This window comes from Notolabrus celidotus, chromosome 7 (assembly GCF_009762535.1).
Source record: "Notolabrus celidotus isolate fNotCel1 chromosome 7, fNotCel1.pri, whole genome shotgun sequence".
NCBI classification, from domain to species: Eukaryota; Metazoa; Chordata; class Actinopteri; order Labriformes; family Labridae; genus Notolabrus; species Notolabrus celidotus.
The window spans coordinates 30991126-31003739 of record NC_048278.1 but is presented as its reverse complement, the minus strand read 5'-3'; the positions used below and the strand labels follow the sequence as shown (position 1 = coordinate 31003739).

The following is a 12614-nucleotide window of genomic DNA, read 5'->3' as shown; positions in this document are numbered from 1 at the left end:
TCATCCCTCCCTCGACTTCACTCTTTCGCTCCAATCTCGCTATCTCCTTCCCCTCCCCCAAACATCTCTCCTCACCACTCTCTCACACCCACTTTTTTTCACCTCCTCGCCACTCCACAGCTCTTTGCGATACTCTTTCTTTTCACCTCCTCCCTCTCACTCTGTTCTGTTCCATCAGACATCAGCTGTTTTTCCCAGGAAGTGTTTTATTTAGAGCAGATTAATTAATTAGATACAGTATCAGAGTAAAGGCAGTTCTTCGCTCGGGCCTTTCAAGGCCCCGAGGCTAATGGTGTGGCAAAAAAAATCAGTGTGTGTGTGTGTTCAGAAGGCAGCCACAAGCTTTGTGTGTTTTAAGGATTTGCAGGTGCTTGCTGTGCATCTGAAGCAGCTTGAGCTAATTGGAGTTGTCAAGAAATACCTTATGAGTATACAAAATATGTGTGTGTGTGCGTGTGTGTGTGCGTGTGTGTGTGTGTGTGTGTGTGTGTGTGTGTGTGTGTGTGTGTGTGTGTGTGTGTGTGTGCGTGTGCATAGATGTCTCTGTGTGGGTGTATGTATGCATGCCAGACTGTTACATAACACAAGAAAATTTGATCTCATCACGCTGGTAACAGGGTTGTGTTTGTTGGTATCTCACAACATAAACCACTGCTTCATTTTAGATTCTTTTCTAACGCCCTCCTCTCTTCCCTCTCTCTCTCCTTCTCCCCCGTCTAGGGACGAGTTCTCACTCCAGCACAGTGAGCGATGAGGAAGAAAGGAGAGAGGAGCGCTTCCAATCAGAGATGCAGATGGCCGCAGAAGACATGAGCATCAGCCAATCTGGCATCAGGACGACTTCCGATTGCCAATTTATACATAATAAATCAAATGTGACCCCCTAATTAGAAAATTGATACAGTTTACCTGGAGGCGCATACTGCCAAACAAGAGATACATCCATCTGAAGTGCTCGATTTTACTCAAATCCTTAATTCTCAACACGACTTGATTTCAGTGATTACACACAAACTACGGAAACATTAAGACTCTACCATGCTGTGACTTAACCTCAAGTAGTTCAGACACAAATCTCACTAAAACACGACAAAACCACGTCAGAGATTTGACTTTATAGACAAGCCCTCACTGCCTTTCAAATGGCGCTCGCCTGCATGAATAAATGTTAGATGGCAAGCAGAGCAGGTTGGCTTTCTCCAATGGATATTGTGACGACATCCCCGATGGCCCTGCGGACAGGACAGGGACGGCAGAGACACAGCTTGACTGGACGTTCTTCATCAGTGGTCCTCTCCACAGCCAGCTCCTTCCTCTGTTGGCTCGCCCTGCTGTCAATAATGCGGTTGCCAATGGTAACAGCAGACTGCTGGCTGATCGAAGGGGAGAAGGGCTTTGTGTGGCTGGCTATCTGCAGTATGAACCAGCCGCCTTATGAGGCCATCCCCTCCCACATAAACAGGTCAGGATATGCACAATGAAGGTATTTTTAAAAACATAATATTACCTTCATATTGTCTCAGCATCTAAAGCATATATGTTTGTCTCAACAGCACTATAGTGGATCTGAGGCTGAATGAGAACAAGATACGGTCGGTCCATTATTCTTCACTCAGCCGCTTTGGCAACCTCACCTATCTGAACCTCACCAAGAATGATATCAGTTACGTGGAAGACGGAGCGTTCTCAGCCCAATTCAACCTGCAGGTGAGCAACAGTATCCTGTGCGCACACACACACACACACACACACACGCACGCACGCACACGCACACACACACACACACACACACCCAAGACTGTATTTAAGAAATGAAAGTAGCTACCGTGATGTTTGCCATCATTCTGAGGCCATAAGGTGTTTGATTAAGATATTAGCAACCCCTAAGCTGTTAAAGCTGCTGTTGGTAGTCACAGAGTAAACATCTGTTCAGGGAGAGGGACTTTGAATGTCATCACTATCCCTCCCAACTAGATTTCCTCTTAGCCCCCCAAAACAGATTGGCGTGTGCAGTCATGATAGTGCCGGACTCATAACCAATCAGAGGATGTAGTAGGGGCCGCCCCTTAACCAATCAGGACAGAGAATTGGAGATTTGCTATGATTGGTCCATCATAACAGGAACGAGGTGAATAATAACATTGCTTGATTCAAAGGCATTGGAAAACACAGAGATTTCGCAATAGTCTCAAATTACTTCACTTACCGATGAGTACCGATGGGCATTATGACCTTTTCTCCAAACCCAGCAGAAAAAAAGTAACGTTTTTTACTCCATTCCTACCAACAGCAGATTTAACCAACACAGCTCTGGAAGATGCATCCCTGATTTACACCAAGGGGTTTCAAACAAAATGTACTTAGCAAAAAAGGTGATTAAGCAGCTATGAAAAAAGTATTGTGAGCAACCAGGGGCGCTTTAAAGGAGAGAAAAGTCAGTATAACTGGAAGGACCCATGACTGACAGGAGCCTTAAAAATATTAGCACATTTGCAGTGAGTGATACAAAATCCCCTGCAGTGCCCTGAGGCCAATCAAGAACATCAGAGGCATTTTTCAGGTCACTGTGTCAGCCACATTAACACACACACCTCATATTTTAACTCCAAACGGGAGCATCATTTAGAAAATAAACATCATGCTACTGTGTGGTTAACAGTTAAAAGAGTACACTCTAAATAATAAATATTAACCAAGCTGGCAAATCAAGTCTCAGTGACATCACCCATTAGTTTCTGAAGAGGGGTTTTAGTGGTCACCTTACTGGGAATGCGGACTCAACCTAACTGTTGGTCAACCTACAAACTGGCAAAGTGGAGGAGCTGAGGCGGGCTGTAAGCCTCCTGGCAAACTGTTACAGTACAACCAATTGTCAGTGTGGACTCGGTCATGCCACTGATTATGCAAATGCATGCATAACTCCTAGTCTTAGTATCTTCAAAGCAGATGACTAATGAAAAATGTAGGTGTATGTATAGAAAGACATTAGCTATTTAGTGAAAACCCATATTTGAACCAGGCTGTGAGCATGTTGTTGATGTCCTTGGCTTTTGCAGCCAGCTTTAAGTGGACACTCAAGGAGCTGCAGTATTTCACACTTCTGCACTTACTTCACTTTTCCACTTGATTGTTTTAAACAAGTGAAGTCGCCCCAGGGGTTGGAAATATCAGGACAGTTCTTAAGACCCACAACTGACAGTAGCCCTAAAAATGTTTAAAACACTTGTGGTGGATTTGGTTGCTACAAAAACGCAAAACAATGTGATAGCCTTTGTGTCCCTGGTTGCCCGGAAAATAATCCTCATGCTTTGGAAGTCTTCTCAATCACCTTTATTTAGAGTTTGGCTAAACGATGTTTTAATTCTGCTAAAATTGGAAAGAATGGAGGCCTTTACTTGATTATAGACTGCCTCCCTCCCAAGAAGCTGGCCCCATAGGCGACGGCCCTAATTCAGCCCCCCCTTTTTACTTTTTACTTATGTGCCCTCGTCCCTGATTGAGACCTGCCGATGCCCCTGCTCCCATGTAAGCTTCCTTTTTTCAGAAGCAGTGCTCTATTTTCTACTAACAATCTGTGATGTGCACACATACATGTTTTTGAACATTTGTCAGATACTTCTTGTTTTTTATTTTGGCTTACATAGTTTTGAGCAACTTAACTCCTCCAACACACTGCAGTTATGTTTGAGTTATAATGTTAAAGTTCAAGTCGTGTTTCACACTCAAACTGAAATATTCATTATTTTTGATGAACTACCTGACTGTGTTGACTGAGTTGTTAAAATTAGTAAGTCAAATCAAACGCAGTAATCACCAAGTAAGATATATGAAGAAAGAAAATAAACACTCTTGGTTTGGCACTGACTGAAATGTGTCTGCAGCACATGGTACGGGAATCTTTCCAGTCAACTTTAATCGAAAGTTTTCTTGGATTTCAATACTTCTTTACTTCTTTTTAACTGAAATATTTCAAGTTAAATTGTAATTTTGCCAGTTCGAGACTAAATTTGGAAAGTCAAAGGCATAAGTGCTCAAAATGATCACTCAGCTTTAACATTTTGTTGGTAATACTCCAGCACTTTTGTGTTTAATTGGATTAAAGGACCCGTCTATATTTAAAAGGATTGTCTATCCCTTTAATTCCATTTGATGCTGTTTTTCTTTTTCTCAAGTAAAAAATTTAAATTCTTGAATAATTATTCACACCAATGAAAGACACACAACAAAGACAACAACGGCTCATTATGGCTTCTAAAAACATTGAGGCAAAACGGTTTTCACCAAACTGAGCTGAACAGCCATAATGAGCTGGCGTCCTTTAACATGTACCCCAGATACTGGATCTGCTCCAGGAGGTAAAATGTGAACAAGATCTTCAGCACAGCACACAGGCTCAGATCACCATGTGAAACATGATTGTACCGTTTGTTCTGCATGTTTCCAGCTTGTACAGAGTGATGCCTGGCGCTGGCCAGCACTTCAGAGATTAGAATAATCCCACTTGTATTTGCCTCCCCAGGTTCTCCAGATGGGTTTTAACAAGTTGAGGAACCTGACAGAGGGGATGCTGCGAGGCCTGGGCAAGCTGCAGTATCTCTACCTGCAAGCCAACCTCATAGAGACTGTTACACCCAACACCTTCTGGGAATGCCCTAACCTCGAGAATATAGACCTCTCCATGAACAGGTGAACAAACCACACCCTCAGGCACAGCTGAAATATTTAGAGAAATTCTAAAAACATTTTCTGGTTAAAGCTCATTAACAAAAAAAAAAATAGTAACTTTCACTTGACCCATGGTTCCCATTCTGCAACTCTTAATTGGACATAAGCAACCCTGGAGAATTTTAATGACCAGTTTTTACAAATGAGTTCAACAATACCTGATTAGAATTGTCCTCAACTTGAGCTGCTCTTAAAGATGACAAGTACAGCTCAAAAACTGAAAAACACTACTCACATTCTGACGTTGAGTTCATATCCTGTGGTTTATAAGTGCATGACTCTAACATGTGTAGCACAGAGTCCCTGTAAACTGGTTGGAGAACAGTCAGTCTAACAAACAAGCTAAAAATCAGTGTAACATGTCATGCTTGGTGTCCTCACTTTAACAGCTGCTTTCTTAATTCACCAATTTGTTTGATGTTGGGCACACAGTGAAAAAAGCCCCACAGAGGATACACAGATACTCATTTTCTCACTCACAGGAACCTCAGTAAATCATGATGCAAGGCTAAAACAACCCATGTTTTCGGTAAAAGTTGAGATTCCCACTTTCCCATGGTGGGAACAACTGCTGTGTTCTTTGCCGCTATCTGCACTGTAACTATTGATCTCTCGACTTTAATGTGAAAGCAACAGCTGAATGGAACAAGTTCAACTGCTCTTTGGGGCTTGTTGAAAGGTATTCTGGGAGATGTTTAAGACCCGTAAAGTGAAGTTTAAGAGAACTAAGTAAGAAGAGCATTTTAGGGGAGAGTGTGCCCGATTTTACGGATCAAAGTCTGAGTGCGGGTTCTGGGGAGTACTACAGCACATGTGGAGGAAAATAGAGAAAATATAAAGCTTTTTTTGGCTCCAGAGGGAGCTGTGCAAAGTCTGCTAAATTGCCTCAAGAGGTGTCACTTGAGAGGACTGAAAACTCCAAGTTTGAAAAATGAAAAAATTGTGGATGCAGAGTTATGAAGACATGAGCTCAGCAGACCTCTAATGCTTTGCATCTTGGCTCAAGGCTACGTGATTCAACACTATCACACTGCACCAAGATCTTTAAGTATTACATTTTTTTCTGATACTGCCTCTTCCTGTATATCTGGGCTGTGATTGGATGTAGCAAGATGCCTCCTCAGTTAGTCTGCAGGTCACTTTATACTTTATACTTTATACTTTAACTCCATTTTCTAGTTTGACCCCGTGTGACAGGGACCAGATAAAACTACATTGACCTCTTATTTTCTTTGCCGTATTCTGTGTTTGCTTCGTGTCTGTGTTCTTCAATTTCACGGTCTCTTTCATTCAGCCCTTTTGGTCTTTTTACCCTCCTTCACTGTTATTACATTGTTTCCCTCCCTTTTTTTTTCTATTCTTTGCTGTTGACGGGTCAGAAATGAACCATGGATCTTCAGTTTTGTGCTCTCCAAAGAAATGTAATGTTAAAAATAGCGTCCATTTTGCTTCCAATTTACTTACTATTATTTAGAATACTACTAATGCCAGTTTGTGCCACAGTGTCAACAGGCAGAGGTGAAACACATTAGACTCTTTCCCACAGAGTAAAGGGTTTGGACCAATCAGAGTAAAGTATTTAGCACTGCTGGCTAATAATTCTTTTTAAACAAGACGTGAAAAATCCTCTCCACGTTAAAAGTCTTGTGTCGGCTTTCCTGGTACTGGGTTAAATGTCGGAGCAAGGATTTGACCACAGACGTTTGACCACATTAAAGATCAACTGATAGTTATTTGGTAGCACTTTAGATTACAGTACAGTAATATTTTATTTATTTATTATTTAAAAGGACCATGCATATTAACTAACACTTCTGTAAACATGCCAGAGATGGCCAAAAGGCTAGTTTACATCCGTAGTCCCTTGCCAGATGTTAAACAGGCTCCCTTAAAAGAACAAGATTAAACAAAAAGGGCCAAAATGGTATAGTGTGATAATAAAGAGTTAATGAATACGTAATAACATGTTATTACCAAACTAATAACTAGGAAGTGTCTTGATGTTTGTAATGTTTGTATCTGAGTAATTATCACTGACATTTCTGTGATAGGACATTAACAGACCAAAATCTAAGGGTCATAAAAAGGAAACAAATTTGAAGATTGATTATTATTGATTATAAGCATGATAATACTTTGGTAACATGCTAAAAAATAAAACAGTCATATCAATTCAATATTTGGATCAAAAATGGTAATATGATAGTAGTAATACTATTATTACACTTACCAAATTAGGTGTAACCTTGTGAAAGTTAATAGTGGTAATTATCATATTATGTGGCTGAAACCAATCCAACCCTTTTGTTCCAAACCTTCCCTTTTGTTTCAAAGTAAAACTCAATTGATATTATCACACTATTACCATCTTATTACCGTGCTATAACATAAAATACTACCAGTATTTTCTATAAGGCATGTTTCTGAAACTGTCTCCAGCCATGTGATTTTTACTGGAGGTGAGATTTTCTATTTAACCCTTCATTGTCTCTTTGTCCTTCTTCAGGATCCAGGTGCTGGATGGCAGTTTGTTCTCTGGACTCTCAAAGCTAACCACCTGTGAACTGTACACCAACCCCTTCAACTGCTCCTGTGACCTGCTGGGTTTCCTGCGCTGGCTCTCAGCCTTCCCCAACAGGACCAGTGAGAGGATGGTGTGCGACTCCCCTTCAGGATTCTTTGGATACAACCTCCTGAGCCAGAACCCTCGCATGCCTACCCAACGCAATGCTCTGCACGTTCTGAGTCTTGTATGCACGGATGATGGCGTAACACCTTTCTTTGTCCTCGGCTCGTCTGACTCCACCACCCTGCCTCCAGATTTTGCTTCTCCGTGCGGATTGGATGATTGTGCTTCTGGGACCCCTCCAGATGAGGAGATCAGCTTAAGCCCCATTTTCTCTGACGTGAATCCAATCATGACGTTAAAGCAGGTGCAACATTCAAGCGCTGTGATAACAGTTCAGATCCCTCATCCGTACAAGAAAATGTATATCCTGGTGCTTTATAACAACAGCTTCTTCACCGATATCCAGAATCTGAAAAACCAGAGGGAAGATATTGAACTCAAGAACCTCAAACCTAACACCGACTACACATACTGTGTGGCGTCTATACGGAACTCACTGCGCTTCAACCACACCTGTCTGACCCTCTCCACCGGCCGTCGTGCAGGGCCTGGAAGGACTGCCAATCAATCGTCAGCCACCCACTACATTATGACTATCTTAGGCTGTTTATTTGGCATGCTACTCATCCTCGGCCTTGTTGTCCACTGCCTCAGGAAGAGGAGGATCATGGAGGAGAAGGAGAGGAAAATGAATAGGATCCAGAGGACTCTGATAGAGCTCAAGTATGGTGGAGAGGGGGATATAGAGGGAGGGAGTGGAGGATCTGTTTCCCAGAAGCTTGCCGCAGGCGACAGTCTGCCCAGAATGCCCTACCTTCCTCAGGGTGGAGAGATAGATCCATATAAGCTGCAGGAGGTGACAGAAACACCGGCGCACAAGCCTGCTAAACTTAACTACATGGAGGTGAGAGGGTCCGGCATTGAGAGGGAGAGAGAACGTGAGAGAGAAAGAGAGAGAGAGAGAGAAAGAGAGATGTCCCCACAAGCAAATCCACAGGGCTCAGTAGCAGAAATCTCCACCATCGCGAAGGAAGTTGATAAAGTTAACCAGATCATCAACAACTGCATAGATGCTCTTAAATCTGAGTCTACCTCCTTTCAGCAGGGGATGAAATCTCCCTCCTCTGCAGGCGGAGGGGCGGTTTCAACTGCAGAGCCCCAGCTGGTGCTTCTCTCTGAGCAAGGAGAGAGAGGAGAAAGAGGCAGCGAGTTCCTGTCTCCTGTGTACAAGGGAGGAAGAGGAGGAAGAGACGAGAGGGGGAGAAGCTACCATCATTCGCTGCAGCGGCACCACAGCATGGAGGCCCCCCCATCCTCAAAGAGGCCTAGTACCTCCTCGTCTCCCGGCTCTGCCCGGAGCCCTCGCTCATTCCGCTCAGAGGGAGGATACCACACGTCAGAGGCCCGCTACATCGAGAGGACCTCGCCCGGAGACAGAGGAGAGAGAGGAGAGAGAGGGGAGAGAGGAGACAGAGGAGAGAGAGGAGAGAGAGGAGAGAGAGGAGAGAGAGGCGGAGGAGGAGACCCCATCCGTACAGTCAACCCAGCAGCAGCTATCCTACGGGCTGAAGCCCAGAGAATTCGCCAGTACAATGAACACCGCCACTCCTATCCCGGATCCCAGCAGCACCTCCAGGACCTTCAGCACCATCCCCAGATCCTGCAGGAGCTCCACCACCACCCAGGCCGCAAGCCCTCCATGTTAGACCCCCTGACCCTCAGCAGGCAGGCCAAACAGCGGGAGCTGGCCTACTCCCAGCTCTCGCCTCACTACCCTCTCTCTCCTCAGTACCACAACCTCAGCTACTGCTCCAGCCCAGAGGAAGACGAGGAGGAGGAAGGGCTTCTCTGCACCCCGACCCTGGGGCTGTGGGAGCGGTTCAAACTGCACCGCAAGAGGCACCGGCAGGCGTCCATGGAGGACGAAGGATACGTGGCAGCTGGGCACGCACTTAGGCAAAAGGTTCAGTTCGCAAAGGATGAGGATCTTCACGACATACTGGACTACTGGAAGGGTGTGTCCGCTCAGCAGAAGACCTGATCTCTCATTGGAGACCTCAAACCCCTTTGAAGATGGAAAATAACTACATTACAGTCTTAACATAACGAAAGAAATACACGCACTGATATAAAAATGACCTGTAAATACACACAACCCACATGACTTACAGGATTTACAGAGTCACACATACAGTATACACACACACCAACACACACACACACACATGGGCTCACACATCATCCAAACAAAGCCTTTGCTTCTGAGAACATCAAGGAGGACCAAACTAATATATTATATTAAAAAACAGAATCATAACTTATAGAGAGACTGAGTTACTTTTTGTAATGTAATGAAGATCATAGCTCAGACTTATGTAGCTATTTGTACTAAGTTTTGAATGAAGAAAATAAAATAAACATCAAGAACAGAAACCTTAAACATTGCCGGGCAACCCATCCTGAACAGCCTGCTTTGAATCTGCCTCCGGACTGACGTTTCTAAAACCCTTTCAGCAGCAGAAGAGTCCGATCACGCCTCTTTAAGGCCCGGGATTGATCCAGGTTCTGCTCTTTGGGGTGGTTGTTTTTGCATCGCGCCCTGCGATTCTGCTGCGAGAAAGACACTTTAAAAGATTTGCCATTATGTGGGATATAAAAAAACATCAAAACCACAAATTCTGGATGGGTCGCCAGGCAACAGTAATATTCAACTGTGCTGAGAATGAGTAGGTAGCTCTCACCAGAGAGTGAGTATAATGTGCCAAATCAACCAAGGGGATAGTAGAGCCCTACTGTGTACCAACTTCTCCTCGCCACTGTTTTTATATACAGAATTTAAAAATCCTAGAATGATATGTTATTACTATTAATTATTCTTATAACATTACTGGTCTTCTTATTATTCCTATGCTCCTCATCATTAATAATCTATTATTTGAATATGGCATGGCTCTGTCGTGTGACTGTGTTTTGACTGTTTTGAACCTCTCAGCTGAGAAGTGCGCACCAACAGAGACAAACAGTGAGACGGACGAGACATTTGAGTTCTTCTTTTCTACCAAGAGGAATGTGCTCTCTGCTGAGCCAAAAACAAGCTTGTCTTCTCTCTTGGTGAACCCCTGCTACACCCGCTCCTCATCCTCCTAAAGAGGGAACGCTGTACAGATGAGAGAGAGAGAGAGAGAGAAAGAGAGAGAGAGAGAGAAAGAAGTTCTATATTTGCAACAGAGGTGACTGTTTTGTTTGTAAAACATGGTTTTGAAATCTTTCAGACTTTTCAGAAACCAGAGTCCCAAGTTAGTTACCTACCTGCTCACTTACAATGGTACGTTTTTGATTTTGAAAATCGAACTAAAAATTCTAATCTTCAAATGAATGTCTTCAATTCCCACAGGGGAAACATATCTGCACTGTTCAAAATCAAAAAACGACCCTTAGGAAAAGACCTAAACCTCTCAGCTTCCTTCCCGATATACTGTAGATCCACTGTGTTTCCTCAACGACTCATTTTCTGTTCTCCTCCCATTTTGCAGGTTTTTTACTTTTGACTTTTGAATTCCTCTGGTTCCACTGTGGTGCCACTGTGCCAACTTGATAAGTCACAAACAAGTGTTTGAAATGATTTTAAATACTATATTGACAGACCTCTTCTCCTTTACATTGAGATACTTTAGTTGCCAAACAGAAGAATTTGCACAAAACGATCCACCAACATTGGCTCACTGCTCCCCTTCTATCCTCCAATCATTTCTAAGACCAAAGTACTGTGGTAGTAAATTAACCCTAAACGACCCCGACCCGGCCCCGACTATTTACTCACCATCATCCTTACAGTAACAACTCTAGCACATGCATACAAATACATGTTCAAGTGTGCACATGCACACAACACAACCATGACCACACACAGATGAATGTATTCTTTGAGAAATGACTACTGTTCAGCAGCTGGATTTTCTGTTCCTGATGTACAAGCTGTTTTCAAACGGTGTCCTCATCTGTCTGATAGGAAACTTTTTTACAGATGGCCGCTGGTGTTTCCGAATTGGAGATGAATTAGGCATATTTGGTTTTCTAAAAAATAACATCTGGCCACTGTGGGCAGATTCTCATGGACTAGTTTGTATCATTATTCGAGCCAAGCGTCCACAGGAAGCCCAAGGTTGCCACTGCAGACGTCTAGTGAAGTAATAGCAATGGGTTTTTGCCTTATCAAAGATTTTTAACTGAAACGTTTCAAGAGTAAAATGTTCTTAGTATCACTAGCGTGGTGAAGGAGACTACATGTATATCTGCAATATCTGCAGGATCTAAATACCGGAGGCTGAAGAGAGGAGGGAAATGTGATAAGAAAAATACTGCTGTTTATACTTTACTGTGCTACAACTCATTTAAGAAGGGCATAAACCAAGGCTGGAGTCCATGACATTTCAATCCAGTGGATTTTGATTTCAACAAGCTTATATTAACAGCATTGAAGAATAATTTGTAATTATACATGCTTACAAAGACTGAACCAAACTCACTTTGCTCTCTGGATTGAAAGAGAATTGACTCTAACCTTGAGACAACACTGAAAACTAAACAAAAGAACACAAAAGAGCTGGCAGACAATGAAGCGTTTACTGGTGAATGGAAAAACTGTATAAAGTATTTTTTCTCTGCTATAATGAGTTCAGAATGCTCAAGTCATTAAGCCCAGTTAAAGCCATAATCGTGGGTTAGAGAGATGGCCACAGCTGTTTGTAGCACTGCGAAGCACATTCATTTGTGTGGTTAAAAAAAAAAAAAAAGGACGTTTTTCTCTCCTGTTACTGCAGCAGCTACGACACGGCTCTGCTGCAGCAAACTCTGACCCAAGAGGACACTGACGAACCGTGGTCGTTTCTGCATTACACGTCCCAGATTGTGGCTTTAACTAAACAACAGCCTTAAAACATTCAATTTTCTTTCGTCTTTTTAACTTAAACATTGCTTTGAAAATCAAAATAATGTCCTGGTTTCTTAACTTATACTTTCATGACTGCAATTTTATAATTGCTTGATTCTTAAGCCTCACTTGAGCATTCTTTGAGTAACAGTAATATCAATGTAGCGATGTGTTAAACTACTGTTTTTAGTTTCTTTATTGTTCTGTTCATGAACATTAATGGCCTGAATTTATCATGTGTCAAAGAGTAGCAGAGCTTGTCTAGAGACAGACAACAAGGAACTGACGGTCAAGGCAACCAGTCGACAGTGACCTCAATCAGCGCTGCTA

At 42.9% G+C, this 12614-nt stretch overlaps 1 protein-coding gene across 2 annotated transcripts in view; it reads left to right on the top strand.

The window, feature by feature from the left end:
- Positions 1-10998, top strand: part of elfn1b (extracellular leucine-rich repeat and fibronectin type III domain containing 1b) — a 201049-nt gene extending 190051 nt beyond the window's left edge. For both annotated transcript variants that reach the window (XM_034686910.1, XM_034686909.1), the window contains 4 exons: positions 721-1462; positions 1554-1707; positions 4520-4686; positions 7232-10998. In XM_034686910.1, the coding sequence (XP_034542801.1) occupies positions 1173-1462; positions 1554-1707; positions 4520-4686; positions 7232-9395 (2775 nt within the window). In that variant the 5' untranslated portion in view covers positions 721-1172 and the 3' untranslated portion in view covers positions 9396-10998. The remainder of the gene's footprint in view (positions 1-720; positions 1463-1553; positions 1708-4519; positions 4687-7231) is intronic.
- Positions 10999-12614: the final 1616 nt, after the last annotated feature.